At 36.2% G+C, this 24,059-nt stretch overlaps 1 protein-coding gene across 3 annotated transcripts in view; it reads right to left on the reverse strand.

Annotated features, from left to right (window-relative positions):
* The window catches only part of DGKH (diacylglycerol kinase eta), a 163,658-nt gene that overhangs the window by 38,734 nt on the left and 100,865 nt on the right, over positions 1 to 24,059 (reverse strand). For all 3 annotated transcript variants that reach the window (XM_051778672.1, XM_051778673.1, XM_051778674.1), the window contains 11 exons: positions 16,915 to 17,021; positions 15,681 to 15,806; positions 14,438 to 14,540; positions 12,569 to 12,731; positions 10,069 to 10,177; positions 9,627 to 9,766; positions 7,128 to 7,212; positions 4,714 to 4,799; positions 3,252 to 3,351; positions 1,757 to 2,033; positions 1,172 to 1,300 (listed from right to left, as the gene is read on the reverse strand). In XM_051778672.1, the coding sequence (XP_051634632.1) occupies positions 1,172 to 1,300; positions 1,757 to 2,033; positions 3,252 to 3,351; positions 4,714 to 4,799; positions 7,128 to 7,212; positions 9,627 to 9,766; positions 10,069 to 10,177; positions 12,569 to 12,731; positions 14,438 to 14,540; positions 15,681 to 15,806; positions 16,915 to 17,021 (1,425 nt within the window). The remainder of the gene's footprint in view (positions 1 to 1,171; positions 1,301 to 1,756; positions 2,034 to 3,251; positions 3,352 to 4,713; positions 4,800 to 7,127; positions 7,213 to 9,626; positions 9,767 to 10,068; positions 10,178 to 12,568; positions 12,732 to 14,437; positions 14,541 to 15,680; positions 15,807 to 16,914; positions 17,022 to 24,059) is intronic.

Here is a 24,059-nt window from a genome sequence, read left to right on the forward strand (position 1 = left end):
TTTATCTGACAGATGAGAGTCACGGGAATAACTGCAATAAAGATAAACTTTTGCTGTGAACGCTCTGATAAAAATAATGGAGCTCTAACGAGTAAAACTGATGTTTCAATGCAGATAACTGAATTCATGTTTCATCCTTTGTCCCTAAACATCTATCATCCACTGACAGCATTAATATGCACTCTATTTCACACAGATATATGAAGAACAATACAGATTCCTATTAAATGCAGAAATTATACTACCAAGAAACAAGGAGTTTAATATATTTCTACACATGTGTATATTTTTCTTTTATCATACAGTTATGGCAGTAGGATTGGGTCATCTGTAGGGTCAGCATCCTCTAAGAGCTACTATTGAAGAGAGACAACCAACATGCATTAATTCCTCTAACCAAGGGAAAAGGAAAGGGAGCAATGAAGAGACAGTCACTGGAGAAAGCCTGACACACATTTCTGGAGAAAATGTGAGTTTCTGGGTTAAGAGAAGCCCTAAAAGCCTAATGTCTTATTTTTAAGGTAGGATCTATTGACACAGGCACTAGCTTCAGAGCTTCAGAGCAGAGCCTCATGAGGACAACAAGTTTTGAGGAAGTTAGTGTGGGTTAGGGTAACAAAGGGTGATGCAAATCCCAAACAACTTTTCTCATTTTGTCACAAGAAGTTGCTCACGATGTAACTAGAGGATGGGCTTTGCTGTCCACCAGCTGCCACTGTTTCTCCATGACTCACAGATCATCTGGTGACCTCACCTGCAATGCATCACTGTCCACTTTGATAATATGGCAAAGACTGAAATTTCCACCTACACTGAGAAGCAGCTTTCCTAAAATTACTATGTAGCTTGGGACTCAAGATGTCTATGACTGAGACATGCTATTGCCACCATTACCTAGGCTCTAGCTCCTGCTCAGGTTCATGTAGAAAGGCGAGTATAAACACCAAATTAATTCAGGCACTTCTCTCCCCAGCAAATACCTTCTCAGCTTTGCAAACACATTCTAATCTCCCTCATTTTTTCTTCAACTTTTATTTATCCAAATCTATTAAAATTTGTGACTAGTTTCCAGTGAAACAGGATGCTAGTATTGTTAATTATGGAGCCAATTATGCTCCAAATGCAATTATAAGGAGACTGTATATTTTTATTTCATTCCTAATTTGCTCACTTGATGGGGACTCAAGTTCCTTTGTATCTTCCTCTTTTTCCTCTTCCTTGGATTCATCCAATTCTTTGTTGTATTCTACTGGAGATTGATTCACTTGCTCTTCGCTGTGAGCATTCTGCTCATCCACAACTGCTTATTAAAAGAAAAAACAGAAAGTTTCAAGATTTTTAAAGAAAAAATGCATACACGGAAAACCAGCTTTTCTTTTTTGTAGCTTTAAGTTAAAAAATATTAACAAAAGAGTTCTATTGCTAATTCAGTGAAAGAGTCTATCAGTTCTCTGCAGTTGATAAAGACTTGCTGTCAGAATTTTTGAGGGGGGATAATAGTTAAAAAAATGCACACTTTCATATGTGCACACACATGCATACATAAGTACTCACACCTGCAGACAGTCATCAACATTCAAACAAGCTGCATTTCTTTTCCTTGCAGCTTGTAGAAAGCACATAATTTTATCTATGTAAGAATGTAGAAATCAAATTTTATAATAAAAACTTATTCTAGTTAGGAAAAAAACCCCAAACAAACATCACGATCCTATCATATTCTACAAATACGGATCAAAACGTTGCTGACGTGCACCTTTTTCTGCTTGTTCAATGATCTGCCTCACAGCCTTCTTCAAGCTGTTTGCTCGAAGCATTAACTGTTCCCTCGATTTGAAGAGTTTCTGGGTGGAAGACTTTGAGACACACTCCACTAACTGCTCTTTACTTTCAGAAAAGGATTCTTCACTTGAAAACTCCTCTGCTTCTTCTTCCACAATGGGGGGAGCAATGCCTGGGAGAATGGGAGCAGCCTGGGCTTCTGTGTGAAGAGCCTGGAGCAATAGGTCTAGCTTCTCATTTAATTCTGAGCACTAAAACAAAGTGGAAAAGAATACACACACACCCCAAAAAAAAAAATCAACAGTGAACATGTGAACATTTTCAAGAGTTAAGGTACCAGGTCATATTTGAAACTGTAGGTGTCTTTAGTCTATCTAATTCCTTACGTACAATCCAAACTGAGGTTCAACATTTTGGAATATCAGATTGTGAGTAGGTCTTCATGGTTTTTTTTTGCAGACCTACTCTGTGACATTTAATCAGATTAGAGCAATTATAACACAAAAACTCTACACTCAGATTAACTCATGCTAAACTCAGCCTGCCACATAAGTAGAGTACAGATTAGATCTGACTCCTCTCCCAGTGGCTTGCAGCACAGAAAGCCATCAGAGGTTTGCCCATACTGTGCATTATAGGTGCTCAGTACCCTATTTTGGAGAGATGATCCGTGGAGACATGACCAACTGTTAAGACTGAGACCCACTGGGTTGTTTTTGAAAGAGAGCTGTGCATTTAAGCAAGTTAGTTGCCACAGAGCAAAGAACCAGATGCTGTCAAACACCTCTAGCCAACAGTAAGTAGCTGCTCTCTCTAGGTGCACTGGAAATGATTTTCTGTGCTTAAATGAATGAAAACCAACACTGTCTGGCCTTAGAACAGTGAAAAAGAAAAACTCATTTTCTAAAATATGTGCCAGATAGAAATGTGAACCACAAATTGCCACTTAGCAACTACATTTTCTGACTGGGACTGTCAGGGATTTTGTTTTCTTCTTTTTTTTTCAGCTTTTGTAAATTTTGTGTCTCATACTAAATCCTGTCGTTGTTTCCCCCAATGTTTTTGCAACATGATCTCTACATTTTGCAGTTTAACACACTATTTTTAGCACTGTGGTCTCTCTCTCCTTCATTCTGACAGCATATTCACTCTTCATTATCCCACTGTTTTCCTGCAGCTAACTTAATCCCTATAACTCCTAATGCAAAAAAATCCTTTCATCTCTATGTATGCTACCATGAACTTTATCCTTTATGAAAGAAGAAAGTCTAAACAGTTTATAGAGATTCAGAGATTAAAGACAGTTTGGAAATAACTGTTCTATGCAGTAAGAAGAGAAGAATTTTAAAGTCACTGGTTGAAATGAAAGGCAGGTTGGGCATCTTGGAGCAATGTGAAAATTAAACACCCATGAGCTATAAACTTTAAAAAGCCAACAACTTTAAACCTCAACATAGTCATAGGCTTACTTTAATGGCCATGGCATCAGCTTCCTCTGCATTTTCCATTGGTTTTTCGTAAGTCTTCCCTATTTTGGCAACAAAGTCCTTTACAGTTTCACATAATATTCTTCAGATAAAAAAAGGAGAGAGGAGAAATCAAATGAAATAAAATAGGTATGTTCTGAATGTTAAATTCTTACGACAATGTATTCATATGCACACTGCTATAAATCATTCTTATTGGAAACTGAACTTTGTGATCATACTTGCAAATCAGATGACACTCTTTTTCATAGCTTGCAAAATTGAAGTGATAAGCTTTAAAACAAAAACTCTTCCTCTCTTTTGCTTATGCCTTTGCACACATTGTATCTCAGTCTCTTATCTCTGATTTTATCCATTCCCTTGCCTGTACACCTTCCATACCAGAGGACATAGCAAACTTGCATTCACTGTGATAATTTCAAATGCAGTCATGCCAACTCCCATTCAAAGATGGAGCTTAGAAACTGTGGAGAAAATCTACTGACTTGAATGGAGTACTTAGATGAAAGCATATGGCCACACACATCCCATTGCACAGCTCGTGCTTTTGAACCATAGCTGACCCTGAAGAATATTTAGTGGCTGCAATGAATTTCCACTGTGTGAATCAGGAAGACTTGGTTCTTATTACCTACACAGAAGACAGACAGCAAACTCACTAATGAGGTGTGGATAACTGCAAATACTGTTCATTTGGTTGACATTTATTTGACAGAAATTAAACAGATTTAACAAGATACAGACCCTGTTTAGAAACTGGAGTTGTAATAATATCCTGCATCCTTATTTTCTACATGTGCTACGTATACCTTAAAAATGAAATTTTGTTAACTTCGTCTTTTGCATACTGCAAAATATAAGGTTTTTTTCATTGAGAAGGTATACACAGAATAGTTCTGGTTTCAGATGATGTCTGAGATTTGCCAGTTCTCTCTCATTTTAAATTGTTTCAGTCTGGGGAAAAAAAACCCATTACTGTCTGAGACCACTATTGATTGAACTGATATAGACAGAGCTACAATAAAGCTACCTAAGCTGAAGTTCTGTTTCACACTGGTGAAGCTGTTTGTCCTCTTAAACCTATGAGTATGCATTAAAAAATAGCCAGAAGAAATGCAACGTGGAGTAGATCACATATTTGCATTAGGAATGCTCAGTTTCATATTGAAGCCATACATTGATTTGGAGTGATTTTAAATCACTTTATATTAATATTGTGTGATTTTTTTTTTTAATTTAGTATTAAGTAATCCATTACAACTGTACCATACAAAAATTTTGCATAAGAAACCCACATCCACTCTAAAAGATACAAATCAAGATATATTAAGCCAAGCCAGTTGGGCTAGTCATAAGAAAATCAGGCTAAGACAGAAGGCTATTATGGTGATGATGTTACACAGGAGTTTATCCCACACATTGTACATGACACTGATTGACTCACTTGGCAGATGATATGACAACTGAGTGCTGATCAGAATTGAGAATTTTTGCAAGATGAGCAGCAACTGAGTCCTCATAAGCAGATATCTGAAAACAGAGAGAAGAGATTTCAATTTCCACACATTTCAGCAGTTTAACACCAAGTAGTGAGTTTAAACACCTCAAAAAATAGCAGGATTTTAATTTCAGATCTAATACAAGGACAAGTGGCTGGCAGTGCAGATTCCACCTGCATACTGTATTTTATGTGCCAGATCTTTAATATTCAAAGTAACACTGCATCTAAGAACTTAATCCATAGCTCTTTTTCTCCTGAGGAGAAAACAGTAAGTTATTTCTAGGCTAAAAACAGTCCATGAGGCAGAAAAAATTTACCTTCTTCTCAGATTTATAACAACCTAAAGTATTACAATCCTACATCTTTTATTTCTAAAATAAGCAAAGTTTTCCTCAAACAAATTGATCAACTAAGAAAAAAAATCAAATGTTTGCAGTTATAACCTGGAATTTTCTTTTTACTGTCAGATGGGCTCTTACTCCCCAAGTACCATGACTGAAAAAAGCTGCTAAACTGTATAATGTTACCAAAACCAATCCTTGCAGGGAAAACCATTTAGAGATAGTATTTACAAGAACATTAGGAATTACAAATTCTGAAATACTCAGAAAAAGATTTGGAATGGATCAGAAATGCATCCTCACACACCATATCCTATCACAAAATAGCTATGGATCCAGACCTCAATTTTTAAAGAAAATTCTAACCAAATTCCAAATCTAAAGCTAAAAATAAGAAATAAATGCAGTTCTGAAATATTCTGATGGCTTCTCTTAAAATATCTTAGCATATTTTTGTCCTTGATTTTGAATAGGTTGATATACCACTTTGTTTTTTTCTCTGAAAATCCAGCCTTTGTTATAGAACTCTGACAAGCAAATCAGTTTTCATTTAAAGGGAAAAAACAAGAGATAACCACTGATCTGTAAGAATGAACTAATGTTTTTCAAATATCAGTATAAGAATTCTGGAAATCAAGTGAAATTAGTCTCCTGAAACTACTGGAGGAAAAGGGGGGGAAAGAATCAGATATATACTTCCATTTGCTTTTCAAACTGTGATTTAATACAATACCTGCTGTAAGGTTAATTATTATTTTTCTGAAATATCATAACTCAGTAAACAATGCAAAAAACCTACTGAAATAGAGATTGAACAAGGTACTCAAAAGCAAATGGTATTCAAGTAATGACAGGTAATATAGGCTTCAGAATACATTTCCCAAAAGAGAAGTTTTATAAGAGCAGTTCCTTCCATTTTCAGAAGGGGCTAAAAAAAATTTCAAAGCCAGAAATAACTAGAACAAAATGATGATGAAGATGCGCTTGAAAATTTTAACTGTCTTGAAAAATTAGAGAAGATAAAAGCCTTGATCTGTGTTGCTGACACCAGAGGCAGAGCTACATGCAAAGCAACCCTGTTAAAATCCCAGCCTTTTTGCATCTCTATATCCAGCAATCCATCAAAGGTTATAACCTCCTTGCCAATTAAAAGAGCCTGAATTATTAAATTATTCAAGAGTCTACTGATTAATTATTGCCTCTCAAGTACTTTTGAGCTAAAATTGATATGCATTAGTTTTCTTAGGAATATATTATTTTCTCATTTTTAGTCAGACTTTTCATGCCAATTAATTTGATTAAAACATCTCCCTCTCTCTCAAAATTGAAACCTCATCAGATAGTACAAGCTTTTCTTTGATGATGCTTATGATTTCAAGCTCTCTGAAGAACAAAGAGAAAATTGGATCATATCACCTGATTAAACTCAAGCTGCAAAAAACTTTTCTCTTTCTTTAGAAATACAACCCTTGCCTCCAAAATGCTGGGGTTTTTTTCAACGCTTATTCCAAATGCAAGATAGCAGACATTTTGATTTTATATATAATGTATTTTAAATATTTTTATATATATATACATAATATATTTATATATTATATGTATAATATTATACAGTAACATACTACCAAATTATACTATAATATACAACATCATATATAATATATACTCTTATATATAATAATTATATAAAATATATAGTATTATTATATTACATAATTATACAATACTACATTCTCGCATAACAAATTATATAATATATAATTTCTAATACATATTAAAATATACATATATATTCAGGAAGAAATTTTTCTGACTGTTTTGCTGAAGACTCCTTACCTTCATTCCTTCTTGGCAAATAATACAGAACTGGAAATGCTAATTACTTGAGATACACAGCATGAACAGTCATAAATTCAGTTCAGTTAGCAGATCACAAAAATGCTTCAATTACAGTATTGTCAGCCCAGAAGCTCCAAGTTAAGTACATGAAACAACAGAACAAAAGTAAAAGTCCACCTGGCACTCCTCTGACTCTTCTGCAGTCATTGGAAGAATAGAAGGCTTTGCTGGTAATTTCAGTTCATATGACATTATACTCCACCTGAAAGAAACACAACAGCTTTAATTAAGTTTCCAGTTCATTATTTTTATCTTCTCTCTGACATATTAACAAAAAGAAAATTCACCGTCACATCACAGAATAACTTGTTAAAAAAAAAAAAAAGGCAGCTTAATTTTTAATCGTATAGTTTATGGGTGAAATAATTGAGATTAACAGTAATAATTTGTTCAGATTATTTGTCAGTGATTTGATTAATAGTCTCATTTGTGAAAAAATCATGGGACATTCAATAAAGGCAATAAAGATTTTCTAGAAAAAAACATTTACATTATAAAACAATTTGTGCAAACTAACTGCAGAAGTCAAAGGAAAATAGATGTCTTCCTAGAGAAAAAGTTCTAAGATGACATTATTTTTTCATCTCAACTAGGGGAGGCAGGCATGAAAACAAAGAAAATGGTGAAGAATCTTCATTGACATATATATATTTTTCCCCTGGTAAAGGACAGCACTCAACAGCATAGATAGTACGAAACCACTAATAGTAACAACATCCTTCAAAGCGTGCTGAAAAGAATAAGTAATCACTGCAGATGTCCTTGGGAGTAAGTCTACTGAAATTAGACCAAAAAATGAAACTGAGCTTTTTTTCAGTACAGAAAAAAGGAAACATCATTTAATCTACAAATCTTCCAGAATCTGAGGATCAGTAACAAGCATTTCTCTACATACTTTGATTTAAAATGATCATGTAGCCTGCAGAAAACCTAAAATTAAAAAAAGAACTTGTTTCTCTATTTCATAAAAATAAAGTAAAATTCCCTTTGATGACATTCAAGTATTTGTAACTAGAGCAAGAAAAAAAAACGCTCATGAGAGGGGATTGAGTGTACCATTAGCAAATTTGCAGATGACACCAAGGGGGGAGGGGAGAGTGTTGATCTGCTGGAAGACAGGAGGGCTCTGCAGAGGGACCTGGACAAGCTGGAGAGATGGTCTGATTCCAGTGGGATGAGGTTCAACAAGGCCAAGTGCTGGGTCCTCCACTTTGGTCACAACAACCCCATGCAGTGCTACAGGCTGGGGACAGAGTGGCTGGAGAGCAGCCAGGCAGAAAGGGACCTGGGAGTCTGGATTGACAGGAAGCTGAACATGAGCCAGCAGTGTGCCCAGGTGGCCAGGAAGGCCAATGGCATCCTGGCCTGTATCAGGAACAGTGTGGCCAACAGGACCAGGAAAGTGATTCTTCCCCTGTACTCAGCACTGGTGAGGCCACACCTGGAGTGCTGTGTCCAGTTCTGGGCCCCTCAGTTCAGGAAGGACATTGAGGTGCTGGAGCAGGTCCAGAGAAGAGCAATGAGGCTGGTGAAGGGATTGGAGCTATGAGGAGAGGCTGAGGGAGCTGGGGTTGTTTAGCCTGGAGAAGAGGAGGCTCAGGGGAGACCTCATCACTCTCTACAACTACCTGAAAGGAGGTTGTAGCCAGGTGGGGGTTGGTCTCTTCTTCCTGGCAACCAGCATCAGGACAAGAGGGCATGGTCTTAAGCTCTGCCAGGGGAGGTTTAGGTTGGATATTAGGAAGAAATTCTTTACAGAGGGAGTAATCAGACATTGGAATGGGCTGCCCAGGGAAGTGGTGGATTCACCGTCCCTGGAGGTTTTTAAGATGAGAGTGGATGTGGCACTTAGTGCCATGGTCTAGTAATGACAGAGGTGTTGGATCAAGGGTTGGAGTTGATGATCTTGGAGGTCTTTTCCAACCCAGTTGATTCTATGGTTCTATGAAAGAAACAGAGTAAGAAATACTCCTCTCACAAGCAGTGCTAGACCTTCATTGGAACAACATGAGCATCGGCCTCTCTGACTTTTTTCAAATGGGGATTGCTCCTCTCCTATGAATGCTGCTATGGACGGATATCATGCAAAACAAGGACTGGGAAAGTCTCATTTTTGACTAAGAAAATTAGTTCAGCATCTTGTCCATAGCTGATGCCTCAGAAAATTATATGAAGAGTGAAAGCACACAAGGTGATTTTTACCCCACATCCAAGGACAGAGTGTTCAGGTGTTTCCTAAATAAACATGCCACCTTTAATGTTGTTTAATAGCATGCATGGAATCCATAAAACTGCTCAAAACACAATTTCTTAATGCTTACAACTTCTTGTAACAGGTAGTTATGCAGCTTCATCAGTTATGCAATAAACTGTCACCTTCTGAATGTCTTTGGACAACATGCTTCCTAGTTCCATCAACCACTTGTTCGTCTGACTCTTCAGTTTAAAAAGCATGCTGAAGAGCTGTCCCCATTGCTATCTCTGCCTCCCTCATGATTAAGATCTGCACTTAAAAACCAAACCCACTGAACATGAAGTCTCTAAGATGGATTTTAGGCCATCAGAAACCCGAACAAATACAATTTGAATCTCGTGGTAAATCACATTTAGGTTTACCTGTCTAACATTTTCGTGCTGGCTCGTTCTAGTTTTTCCAAAATCTGAGGAAGCTGCGTATCATCATCACAGGATCCTCCCCAACCAAGGACACGAGCAAGGTCATTTCCGGTACCAAGGGGTAACACTCCTAACTGACACTAAAACACAAACAGGAAAAAAATCTACGACTGAGAACTAAGAAGAAAACGTAAAAGTGATTCCAAATGCTTGTTATTTCAATCAACTAATATTAGTTATATAGGATGTCTAAAGCATGTAAGTCAAATTGTACAATTCCAATACAACTTGTCCTATTTATACCAGTAAAAACTTTCATTTAACAGTAACTATGGAGTTTGGCCCATCTACAGAGATGACAAAGAACCAAATCAAGGAAAAGGTAAGCACACAAAATTAAATCTAGTCAGTATAAGCAAGGAAACTTAGTATGCACACTTGCCTGCTTGTGCAAGCTGAGCTTATCAATTTCTGACAAGACCCAACCCACGCTTCCATCGCCACCACACACAAGAATCCTGAAGTTGTCAAACTTCTGAAATAACCGCAAACTGTAGAGAAAATGCAGCCTGTTAGAGCCAGTTACGTCCATTAGCAAAAGAACAGTTGCATTCATTAGCAACAGCTACGAGAAAATATGGTACACGGCATCTTTATGGTCCTTCTTTTACTGTTCTGGGGTACGTGGATACAACCATCTACTTAATTAACCTATCTGCAGTCCACCCATTGCTGTATATTCCACTTATACTGACATTTCTGATAAATAACATGCCAAGTTTTTCTTTAAAAAATTCTCTTGATATTGTTTTCAGGATTTTATGTCTTATTTTATTAATTTTATTAATATCTAAAAAAAAATAATCTAAGTGATAAAATTGCAACTGCTCCATGCTTCTCACTTCAGCCAGAAGCATAAGGCACCACTGGGAACTTTTCATGAGAAGAGGTTAAGACACAATGACAGGATGTGCTCCACAATACAGGTGGGCTTTTGTTGACACACGGCTAACTAAATGTAAGGACCACTGGAGGCAATTATTAAACATAAGGTGATCACGACAATATAGGACCAATAATACAAGTATTTCATATTAGATCCTTAAAGCCATATTCTGCTTTTGCTTCCTATGGCTCTTCCTCCTGTTCTCTGACTTTTAACACCTCCAGGATATAACACTTGGACAGAAAAGGAGGACAAGAGAGAGAGAACAAGCAGAAAGGTGAGACACAGAGGAAACAGGAATGAGACATGAAGAAAAAGTCAAGGGTAAAAACAACAGGGATTTAAAGCGAAAAAAAAAATTAAAAAAAATAATTGGACAGTATAAACTCTTAAAATATTAACAATAAAGATGTTTATTTTTAATGCATGTTATTTTCCAGAATATGTATAATCGCTGAACCATTTCTACAAAGCAACATATTAAGATCATAAATGTTAAAAGCATTCATATTGTTTCTGAAGAAAATAATGTCACTTGCATACAATACACAGATACCTACTAAGAACAAAAGAGGCAGCTATTTAAGGGGAAAAAACATTAATACCAGAACAATTCCTCCTACCCTGAGAAAAGGGAGAAAGCCCCTAGAAATACACTCTCTCATACAATGCAACTCTGCCTTGTACATCAAATAGAAAAAAAGAAGACATCAACACAACTTGATAGAATAACTGCTAAGGACCTATCTTTTAAAAGCAATCAACCTGACCTACAATTACTGTGCAAAACCAAAATGAGCCTCCTAAGCCATAGTACACCTATATGAAGGAAGAGAACTTGCAAACATATTTCTCAGACTGTCCTCTCTCAAAGATTGCCTCACCAATTAAGATAATTTTAAATGTCATTATAATTACATGTACAAAATATTAGCTAAAAGTCACTTAGATTCAGCTCAGATTGTCAGGGCAATAATGAAAAGGATATTACAACTTAAAGAGTTAATATAACATGTCCATAACACAGTACTAATTACAAAAATCCACAGCTATATTCCATTATTTTTGTATTATTTGCCCACTGTTTCAACTGAATTTTTGTGCATTTGTTTCTTCTATGTTTTTATCATAAAGCATAATTCTGCATCTTTAAGAGTATAAAAATTAGTGCTTCTAGTTGCTGTAACTTATATTAAAAGGCCATTTAACCACAACACTACATCTGAGTGGAATTAATTTGGGCAACAGAAAACGGGCATGAATTTAATCTTTGTGAATGTGCAAAGATGCCTGGGATGTGGCCAACACTATGCAAACTTCATGCCTCTCTCTCCAGCAATCAACCCTTAGATTCTGTAGAAACGCCTGATTGTTTTAATTGTGTTCTTGCTCCAAATTCTATGCGATGGTCATTTTCTTGACCACTTTGCACATGTTGCCTAAACCATATTTTGGATGTACTTTTCAGAAGACAAAAGTTTTCATGTACTTTTCCATCACCCACTGAAGACTCCCCTGCTGACATTTGTGTTCAGAATTCAAAAATATACAGAGCACATTTAGACAACAATTTTATTCCATAGTTATTCACAACAAAGTCACAGGAATATCTGAATTACAGACGTGAAATGGAAGAAAAGCACCCAGGCAACTGTGCGTAAGAGCCTTGATTCAGGAAGACATCTAAACATTTGTAATAGTTTTGAGCCTAATCAGTTAACAGAAGTCAAAGCTAGTCAAAGCTAACCAAGAGCTTTGGGGTTTGAATTTTTGACCTTTTCTAAAAAGAAAATATTATCCTATAATCCCTTCACCCACCAGAATTTATCCTGAAATTCTGTTATGTCTTAGATTTTAATTAGGAAGACAGTAGATATTGGTGATAGAATTATATCAGCAAGGGGATATAACACTATATAACAAGGGGAACACCAGACTATACTTTGCACTAAATTCCCTTGTGGAAAGGATTGCTCAAGATTTGCAAGGTCATTACCCTAAGTGAGGTCCTCCATTCATTAAATCGAACACCTGAGCTGGATTTAACGACTGTTTGAATCGACGAAGAAACTTTACTCCCTGATTGTCTCCACTCTTTGAGTTAACAAAAACTAAAAGAGGACTGGCACAGGATGGCGGGCATGTGGCTTTCCAGAAACCTGTGAACATAGTTAGAAAGAATGAAATAAATAAGATGTTCTAATATGAACAACACAAAAAGAAATCATGAGAAAAACGAAGGAGGGGATGAAGGACAAAAGAAGTACATTTTATCATGCATAATGTAAATGCTAAACCACGTATTAGCCCTGCAAGGAAAACATAATTGTGCAAAATCTACCAGTTCATTTTTTTTCTTTCTGGTATTTTCAGTGCCTAGATTTAGTAAAATCCTGAAGACAATAGCATTATTATTTTTCAACAGTGGAAGTATATTAACCTTTTAGAATACTTCTGAAATCTCATCTTCACAGATTATCACATAATTAAATATATATTTCAGTTACAAGTTACAAGCTTGGTTTTCAATCTTATTTTGCTTTAACTTAACTGGGATGAACTGGATCATCCACATCTGTATGACCCTTCTAGGAGTACTCACAGATTTTAAAACTTACTTATACTCAATTCCTCCTAGGTGAGACTTTGCATAAGAACTTTCTTTTTAGAGTGAAGTTATACTATTAAATATAATAGAATCACTGATCAACAGACCTTCAGCTGTGATTAAAAGTGTGATTGTAAAAGTCAATGCAGGTCTTAACTAATTACAGCAGGCTTTCTACAAGGTCCTTAGTAAGAAGTACTAAGGGACACTTGTCACTAACATGACCAGTCCATGGAAGTAGTGGTTTCTCAGCAACACTTCAGATATCACTAGTATAGGTTTTGACATTTGTCTCCAGCAATATTAAAATGACTGTTGATTTATTACTAAAAAATACTAAAGCTACAAATAAAAAATTGGCATTAAAGGATGCTAATTTCATTCCACATTATCACAATGTCTAATTTAAAATAAAGTTTGAGTAATTTATTTAAATGCCAAGAAAAATAATTTCCCATAAGGAACAATCTTCCTAGAATGAATAATAAATAGCAGAATGATGTCTAAGACACCACATAGCAAGTGAATAGAGTGAATATATCCAGAATAAAGAATCACTTTTACTAACTCCATATGACAAAATTCATTGAACTGTGTTAAAGTTGTTGGTCTATATTTAGTAACAATACAAACTATAAAATTAAAGCAGTTGAGATTTCATGATACTCCTTATTTAAATCCACCCTCTGCCTTGAAGTGCTGTCTCCCACTGCTCATGCATCTCTATCCTGAGCCACCAAAAAACATCTCTGAATTTTGAACATTTGTTGGGGTTTTATCTGTGTGTTGCAGGATTCTTATGTTGCTTATATTTAAAAAAAAAATTAGAGAAGCTATGGAAACATTTCCTCTCTTAAGCCTGATAAAGTAGTTGTTGGATCTGAGATGTTCAGCTAGCTTACCTCTGCATAATGCAAAGTTATCTGAAATTTGAAAATTCACAGAATGAGTGGTGCATGCCAGGCAGACATCAGCTCACTTCATCTGAGGACTATCATCATTCACTTGAAAAATTTCTAAGGGTTGTAAATAAAATGGGAGAAAATTTCTACTGGGGAAACTTCCAAAAATATTTTTAAAAATACGGTGGGTAAATAATTCTCTAAAACCCTACACAGAAAATTATACTTCTCTTTGAAAATTTGAGGACTACATTCACCTGCTCAGCAGAAGGATTTTAGTCTTGTTTATTTATACGGATCTAAACAGACACTGCAAGTCCAGAGCTACCGCTGAGCACACTACAGTACTACGTACCATCGGAATCTATACTGTTTAGTGCTGTTGGAGGTATGATCGATACCTTACATTGGCCAAGTGGACATTTACGAGGATAGAGATCTTTACAGGCAGTGTGAACCTACAAAATAAACAAGAAGTTATTTTCCTCCAGTAGAATTTTTAGGTGAAAATATAACTGATACAGTATTTATGTAACAAAAATGGACTCGTATATAAGACTTAGGTGTAGAGGGAAGAGGAGTGAGACAATAAAAAACTCACAAATGTTCAAACGCAAAGGCTTGTTACTCATTCAACAAAACATTATTTTGGAGAACTTCATCTTCAGTTACGCTTGTAGCAGATACGAATTGTCCTTTCAAGGGAGTCACTTGCTCCCATCCATGAGGGAGAACTAAGTTCCCAGCAGCCAACATCTGTGTTGGTGGCAGCAGCTACCCTCTGCACATGCAAAACAATAGCTCTGTACCTGCCCGGCCCACCAGGCTGTTCTGGAATATGTATCTGCATCAAATCTAGCACACCTACCAAGCCAGACAGCCTGTCAAAGGTGGGTCCTATGAACTCCATGTTTTAGAGGTCTCTTCCACAGATACTGGAAGGAGAGGCACATGCAGAGATTGCTGCACTTCACCTAAATTTCAAATCACCTCTGGAGATGCCAATCATTTCCTACTGCCTACACACAAAGCCTGAAGCTTCAACAATAAATAAACTGCCAGAAGCTTCAACAATAAATAAACTGCTGACTTGCATAAGAAACCCATCTTTTTAGACAAGTTCATAAAATAAAGAGAAAACTATATATTGGGGAAACAGCAGTAGTATGTTATAGGATTTCAATCAGCAACCTACAGATTGTACTGAAGAAGAGAAAGTCAAGAATTTGCACTAATAAAAATATTACTACATACATATTAATAAATATTAATATAACATATAAAATACAAGAGAGTAACATATTAGGATTAGGGAACAGGCATCTGAACATTCAGTTATCAGCTAGCAGAAGGCAGAGAAAACACACTGGATGACAACACCTATTAAAGAAAAGATGCATCTGTGGGCAAATAAAAAATTAACTGAAGCAAGTAGGACAGTCATCAGACATTCTGAATGCTAGAGAGAACTGAGTTTGCAGAAGCTGCCTGCTCCTACTTAATCCAAAAGCACAGTTACGAAATGGCAAAATAAAAATAATGGTGAGCAATAAAGCCGACAAAATCCTAGATGCTTGGATGTGATTCACTGCACCTACCATAGCTTTACACCAAAGGCACTTCCAATCTTGCAGGCGTAAAACACTGCCACAAGTCTTGTCGCAGACTGCACATTTGGCACTGACGGGCAGATTACCCTCTAACCACTGGTGAGGCATAGCTATCTGTGGAGAAGTAGTCAACAAAGTTAAATACTCAGAAATAGAAATTAAAGGCTTTTGTCTCTCAAATATAGGTGGATTTAAACTATTTCTCACAGCTGTACCCTTTCATCAAAGAAGCAGTTGGTCAGCCAGGATAAGTGACACTGATGCTTACAAGGCAACAGCAATGAATGTGGACTACTGTGGTGTTTCACATGCTAGGCAGAAAACATGACACCTGAAGAGGGGAGACACATCTCAGTCATGGTACTATGGTAGCAACTAATCATGAAACAACAGAACAGTTAAGTCCAGAGACTCAGTAATACAAACAAGTTCCCATTCAGTTAAGGTTGATTACATGACACAAACCAATTAAAAATAACTAAAATTTGGAAAAATATGCAGGACAGCAGAATACCTCTATGGCTTTACTTACTCGCTAACCACGGCTAGTAAGTCACAGCTTTATAAAGCAGTCTCTAAATGCAGTGCAAAGCTTTACTCAGTGCAGTCTTTGTCCTATTAAAACCACAGGCAACTCAGGACACTCAGGTGTGCAACACAGTACTAACCTTCTAGAAAAATGTTTCACACCAGTGGCTCATACTTGGTTGTGTTTGTAAAAATAGCTCATCTGTCACAATAAACCTATTAAAAGCTTTTGTTGGTTTCTCCTGCTAATTTTAAAATTCCTGCTTTCATCGGCAAAAAACCACCCTGCAATCCAGTGAATTCCAAACAGGTCTCCTGGGGAAGAGCTATAGGTAGGAGGACACAAAATAGATTGCCAAAACAGCATGGTAATAGTGCAAAATACCACCTCTGCTTAAGAGCAGTAGGAACTTCTGTGAACAATTCTCCAGCTTCAGAGTTTCTCTGCATGTGGCCTTTAAAGGCTTGTAATACAGCTGCAATCTAGTGCCTGCAGTTGCTAGACTTGTCTTGTGAGATAGGAATATAACTTTTATTCTAAATACCATGTTAATCTTTGAAAAGTGTTCAGGAAAATAGCCACCTATAATTAACTTCAATGGGTCACATGGCAATATTTCTATGCTTAGCCTTTTTTTGTTCCCCTAAAGAAGAAACAGCTTTGGAAAATACTGCAAATCTGGATAGTACTTACGCCATCTTCATCTTCAATGATGTCTTTTCCAATTGAGGCTAATGTGGTCCATTTGCAGTTATTTGTTGCTCGGACAGCACATCTTTTATGTGCTTTAAACTTACACACTAGAAGACACACAGAAACATATATATCATGTTATTTGCTGTATTTTAAAAAATTAAACACAGATATTCCATAAAACAGCCAAGTACATGTCACCTAGTGTTGCACACATGATACTACCCAACTAAATGAAAATTCAGTTCATAATCACTCCAGCTTTAACCCTCTAAACTGGGTTTAACTGCTTAGCTATAGCCCATGCTAATTGTGTCCTCAAATCCACATCAGTCCCCATTTTTTCAGGTGCAAGGTACAAATATATCTTTAACTATGGTTTTGCCTTTTCTATTCCTCCAGTGACATAACTCAGAGATCTGGTTTAAATTTGCAAGAGGTGATGAGAGAATGTTTTACACAAGTATTTTGAGTCAGGGGCTCTGTTTCTTTGCTCAAAGGATGCCTGTGGGGCATCATACTAGGCCTGTTTTATCAGAAGATGAGAAAGTGGTGATATGGTTAGGTGGTGAAAGTGGTTAGGTGGTGATATTTTTATTCAGGATACTGGAGGTTACAAGACTTTTCAAGAGCTTACAATAAATGAGGAAGAGCCTGACTTCTCACTGGATTACTTACTAAAAGTCTACTAATTGGAATATCTATCACAAGTGTGTAGTACAGGCAGACACCTGGACAACCTAATAACTGAATTTTGTTCAACACAATTAATATGACTAGTTAATGACAGCATATTAGACCAAACAGACTGATGCACCCAACTGTGGGTATTTCTTTTCCTGGAAGTGCATGACATCATTCTATTTAGAGTGCATTATATAAATTATTTTGGCAAAGACCATTAAAGGTTTATGAGGACTAGCCAGCAGATCAGAAGTAGTAGTCTCTTTTCAAACAAATATTTGACAGGAAATTGTCAAAAGCTTTGGCCCATCGTTTATCCACCATTAAAAAACATTAAGCCATGGTACAAAAGGTCTTGTGAATAATAAGTTTCCCATTTTAATTCCACCGATCCATTGCCAGATCAATTTAAAAAGTGAATTGAGACTATGTAAGCAACATCTGAGTTTGAGAGCAATCCTCACTGTTCTGGGAGATGTGTGAAAGTAAGTGCTTAGTTCTCACTTTCTGACTTTCTAGAAAGAAAGAGAATGAAAAAAAAAAAGCTCTGCTGCTTTTACAGTAACTCCCCTGGTCATTTCAAAAAGCATAATTCACAGAATCATATAATTATTTGGGTTGGAAGGGACACTTTAAGATTATTTAGTTCCAGCCCCCCTGCTAAGGGCTGGAACATCTTTCACTAGACCAGGTTGCTCAAAGTCCCATCTAGCCTGACCTTGAACATTTCCAGGGATGAGGCATCCACAGCTTCTCTGAGTAACCTGTTCCAGTGCTTCACCACCTTCACAGTAAAGAATTTTTTCCTAATATCTAATCTAAATCTACTCTCAGTTTTAAGTCATTCCCCCTTGTCCTGTCACTACATGCCCTTGTAAAACAAGTCTCTCTCCATCTTTCTTGAAGGCTCCCTTCAGGTACTGAAAGGCCACAACTACATCACCCCAAAGCCTTTTCTTTTCCAGGCTGAACAATCCCAATTCTCTCAGCCTTTCCTCATAGGAGAGCTGCTCCAGCCCTCTGATCATCTTTATGGTCCTCCTCTGGACTCACTCCAACAGGTCCATGGCCCCCAACACAAGAAGAACATGGACCTGTTGCAGCAAGACCAACATAGACCCAAAGTGTTCAAATATCAACTAAAAGGGTAGGCTCACATTTTCTAAACAGCTGTGTGTTTGCCAACCTAAGCTGGTTCCAAGCATCTAAAGAAGTCAGCTCTCATAAAAGCACAGAAATAATCCTGCATTTTCAAGTGATGGACCTTCAGCAGTTTCACCATTTGAATGTTTTGGAGAAGTTTTGCCACTGAATTCAGCTTCCTACTCATAAATGATATGCATTTGCTTTGTTGTACAGATCAAAATGCAACAAATCAGAGATGAGTAGGAATAGGAAATTACAAATTTTCAAAGGCATAACAAAGTAATGGAATTTTCAAATCCTACTGAGCTGTAATCCAACTAGATCTTAGAAACCCTCTATTGAACCTCTGCTCTCTCAACAAGGCAAGGACAAATTCAATCCCAGGGTCTGAAGGGATGCAGCAAGCTACACCATAGATGGCAAGTGACAGTTAATGTTTGCTTTTTAAGTACAGTAAATAACCCACCTACCAAATCTCAGATCAGACTCTGTGGGTCACCTACATGCAACCTCAATATCATCAAACAACATTTTATGTTACTCTGAACATTAAACATTACCAAAAACAATGACCTTAAGACATAGATGTAACTTTTAAGTAAGGAAAGGAAAATTTTAAATAAAATCTCAATCTTAGTTACGACTATCCTCTAATTTCTTTTGTCTCAGATTACACTACATCACATCATGAATCAGTCTGATATCTGAAATCTTCCGGAAAACATGCAGACATATGGCTAGACATCAACTGCCACTACTTTGCCAATGAAAGTTAAAATACGAGAAAAGGGAAGATTTAGCCAAACTAAATCTAAAATATTCATGGAATGTTATTTTAAACTTTAATTTTCTATGTAAATGTTTCTAATTGAGATACGAAGCAGGTATCTCAGAAAGTCAACCAAGATAACCGTTTACTAGCAAACAGTTGCCACAGTGGGACCAACACCTGCTGTCAAACACAGTGAATAAATCAAGAGCTATTACTATCTTAATGAAGAAAAGTCAACATTACTGAATGTTATCACAGGATCTCTTGTGCTGAAAACCTACACCTTTGTTATAGAACACTTCTGTCTCAAAGGCCTTTCATTCTAACCACCCATCAATTAATTCAACTAAATTGGGAGTGCATCAATTTTTTCTTACTCCTCTACCACCTATTTTATGAAGAGTTTTCTCTTCTGTGTTCAAACAAGAATGGGCTCAGACTATTCCTGTCTGACTTCAAAGACCAATCTGAAGATCCTTGATCTGGTATCTATAGTTCAAGTTGTTCAACACGGCAGAATTTGTCTTCAGGTATTCTAAGAAACCTGGTGTCTTGTTTCCAAGAATACAATCACATGATAGATGAACGAGCCACAGTGAAAACAGACTGACTCAAGTAAAAAGAGCAACTTGACTTCACCCCAATTTGAAGCTTATGTCTATGTTACAAAGCATAAAAAGCAGTTTCTTGGTAATTTTTACTATTTTCCACCAAATAAATAATATTCTAAGTTGATTTAATATCACAATCAGAGTGCTAAAAGAATATTAATATTACAAATTCAAGTACTATAAAAAGGTAAGTTACTCACTAATATTGCAATATAGCTTCTGAACACAAGTGTGAAAACTTCAGTTATATGATCATACATATTTGGAGAATAAGACCCCCAGTCACTGCATGCAATGGATAGTAGATAAGTATGGAGCTGTGCCATACTCTGAGTCATAATAATTTTCAACAGGTATCTGCATTATATACAAGAAGCTAATGAAATACTGCTTTTTAGACACCCATATTAATTTCTTCCTGGTCTTTTAAAAGTATTCTTCTTATTTTTATCATTATTATTATTATTATGCTCAGTACTACTACTGCAATTAAGACTTTTTTCAATACTGTATATCTTCAAAGTATCAGTGACTTCAGAGCAGCTACATCTGATTTCTGCAGTTATAGAAAACTCAGCATTTCTGTGATACAGGTTGTAGATTATAAATAACACACAACTACTGATTTGATAAAAAAAATCTTCTTAAAATTATTTCCCAGGGTTGCAAAGGGGTGTGGTGTGATTATAAAGTCACAGAACAGTTTTCTATGACTCCTTCATTCCTTAATAATGAACATCCCTTCTCTTCCTGACTGCTTCATTCACTCTTCACTCCAGTCTGTGCAGAAAATGTGACAAAAATATCAGAGACAATGATTGTGCAAGTATTGCCTGTACAATTCCCTGGGCAATATGTAAGAAGAACGGGGTTTTGTGGGCAAAAACCAACAATCATAATGAGAAAAGACCAAGTCTACAAAGTGCATTTGCAGAGGTAATTTAATCCCAGTATTTTCTTATTGATTGACTTCATGATCCTAAAGTGTGCTTTCAACATTGTTTGTTTGTGCAATTCATAACAGGAGAAAGCCTCTCATTTAAACTGCAAGCTCCCACTTATTAGCTATGTTTGATATTCAACAATCAAGGTTCAGATAATGAAAATGCTACATGAGGAAATAAATTTTTGATAATAATCATAAAGGCAGTGTTCCACTGGCAATGACTTGGATAGAAATGCAGTATTAATACAGAGTAATTGAGGATAGAGAGTTTTGAAAGAGTTTCTGTAGATAATGATCTATCGTTCTTTAGGCTCCTTTACCTAAACATTCCATGTATCCCTGTGTTTACTCACAACTGCTTAGGTTTAGACTCCTGACCATTCAGCAAGCTAAACTCTGAGTAAGAGAAACACTTGAGGAGCATAAAACCAAAAGCCTTCCTTGATTCAGCTAGTTTGGAGTAATTTATAAAGCAAGGCAAAAAAAAATTATAATTTCTCTGTCCTAGTAAAGACTGTGGATGAACGTTGCAGGGATCAGTCCTTTAGAGCTAGCTAGAGCAACACAATACACAGATAACATTTGAAAAATAGATTATCTTTTGAGAACACACAAAAGAAGGAAGTCGTGGGAGGAATAGCATTGCATCTCAAAGGAGCGTAGGATTAAATTTTTTAAAAGGTTGCTTTTTCAGCAGTAATAAGAATGAAGCCTGGTCTGATATAATTTACATCTTCAAGTTGATATACATATCAATTCTTTGACTTCTAAAAAGATGCTACTTCACACTAGTCTTTTACCTAGCAAAGGTATCAACATACCATGTTTTTCTACACTGGCTTCCACAAAATTTAGAGGAGTATCTTCAGGGTGGCCTGCAATTAATTTGATCAGCCTTTGCCAAAGGCTGCTGGGGGAGAAGGTGCCCTGAAAAAAGAAGTAATCCATCTTATCTCCAAAAGAAATGAGGCTTGTTTTGTGGTCAAATTGAAAAAACAGTTGTGCAGCACTGCTGGAAGTCATGAAGTGTAAGAGAATAAAATATTACAGGACTGATCTTCTAAAGTATCAGAAGCTGCAAATTATCAGTGGGATTTATTTTTACCTATAGTTAAAAGTCAAGAATCAGACCACAAAGAGTACAAAGACTCTAAGCTACTTTAAAAGACAACTTCGTATGCCAGTAAACCAAACCACTGAGAGGAGAAAGAGCTCAAATATCTCTTAAGAAGGGACTTCTCATGCTTCTCAATATGAGGCATAATAGAGTAGCCTGGGATCAATGACCACACAAATAACTGAATTTAATATAGATATAAATGGATTCTCAGTGTAAAGCAGTGCTGGAGGTTTCAGATGCCAGGCATGAATATTTAAACAGTTTTTTTTAATTATGTAACAGGAAAAAGTAGCACAGAACATGTCTGAGGACTCTTAAGACTCCATACTTCCTACATTGTCTCCTAAAACCGTATATACTGCTAACACAGGTAAGTAAAAAAAAAAAAAAGATGGTGAAACGCATTAGAATGTACATGGCAGAAGCATGTAAATATGATCTCCATCACATAAGAACTTCAGAGAAAGAATATCAAAACAAAATACAGTTATTAGATGAAGAAAGTATACAGAATTATGGACTGAGTATGGAGTATTCCAGTAAGAGTCAACCGTCAAATGATTTAGATTAGAGACATTACTAAGTTCTCCTTTTATTAATTAAAAAAAAAACTTGGAAAAAGATAAAGAAAACAGATATAAACTAGTAGCCAAGAAGTAAAAGGAGGTACACATTAATAGACAAAAGAATATCATAGTATCTACATATAAAACATTCCAGGTCATACACAATTATGAAACTGCGGAACAGTGAAAGCAAATCCAAACCACCTTCACAAGCTATTTGTAAAAACTGCTGAAAGATTAACTGGCATCAGAAATATGGACAAATGTAGGATAAGTTAGTAATAAGTTATGCAGAAAGGTGACAAGCTCCAAATCTGGAAATTATGGAAACTTCCCTGATGTAACGTTAATGCCACCACCTTGTATACTAAAATCATACTTAGAAGTAAAATTAGACACTGAAAAAACATAAAACGGTGAACTACAAACATTAACACTGATAATCTTACAAGAATAATTCTTGCTAAACAACCTTTTAAAATAGCTATAATATAACTTATTAATAGATAAATGCTTTATGAAAGCCTTTGCTTTCCTTTGCCTGAGCAAATATAACTGTATTTGTACACAGAGACAACACAACTGCATTTTAGTTAAGCACGATACTTCCATCTGCCAGTATCAGACATTGAGAATACCATGATTTCCTTAAAACTGTCCAAAGGACTTATACACAGTGGAAAACATACACCAGAGAAGCTGGAAATAACTATGCTACTCCTAAGTTCTATGAAACGGGTTTGCCCCGTTCCTTGGTAACTGTACCATAAGCTACATCAAAAGCATGGACAATTCAGGACAGCAAATTAACGCTTCCTTTTTAAGATTTCCTTAATACATATTATTATGCTCAGACCTCAAGTATTATAAGAGCATCAATAACTGAAATGCATTTGCTGTTGGGTTATATGCATCCAAAAGTCAAGTTATGAATATATATATATAAATATATAAAAAACTGTAACTCTTTTCTGGGCAGTCAGCTATATTAGTATTGAAATATCTCTACATTTCCTATATATCATAAGGTCACAAGGACGCTTTATTTTCTTCTGGATTGTAACACAAGTAGACTTGTTATCACTTTTCCACAGAAATTACAGGAGAAAATAAATAAGTTGTTTCAGGCTTATTATAATTATTCATTCATGAAATACCATTTCTCTAGATAAGCTTAATGCTGAAGTCTTAGCCACATATCCTGTTTCTTTGTGCTGCATTTCATCTGTTGAACCACCAAAATGCAGTTATCTACATCTCTACCCCCTCACTGCATGAGAGAATTTTTAAAGCAATAAAT

This window comes from Manacus candei, unplaced genomic scaffold, assembly GCF_025592945.1.
Source record: "Manacus candei isolate 608988 ecotype Guabito, Panama unplaced genomic scaffold, ASM2559294v1 h1tg000014l, whole genome shotgun sequence".
Lineage (NCBI taxonomy): Eukaryota > Metazoa > Chordata > Aves > Passeriformes > Pipridae > Manacus > Manacus candei.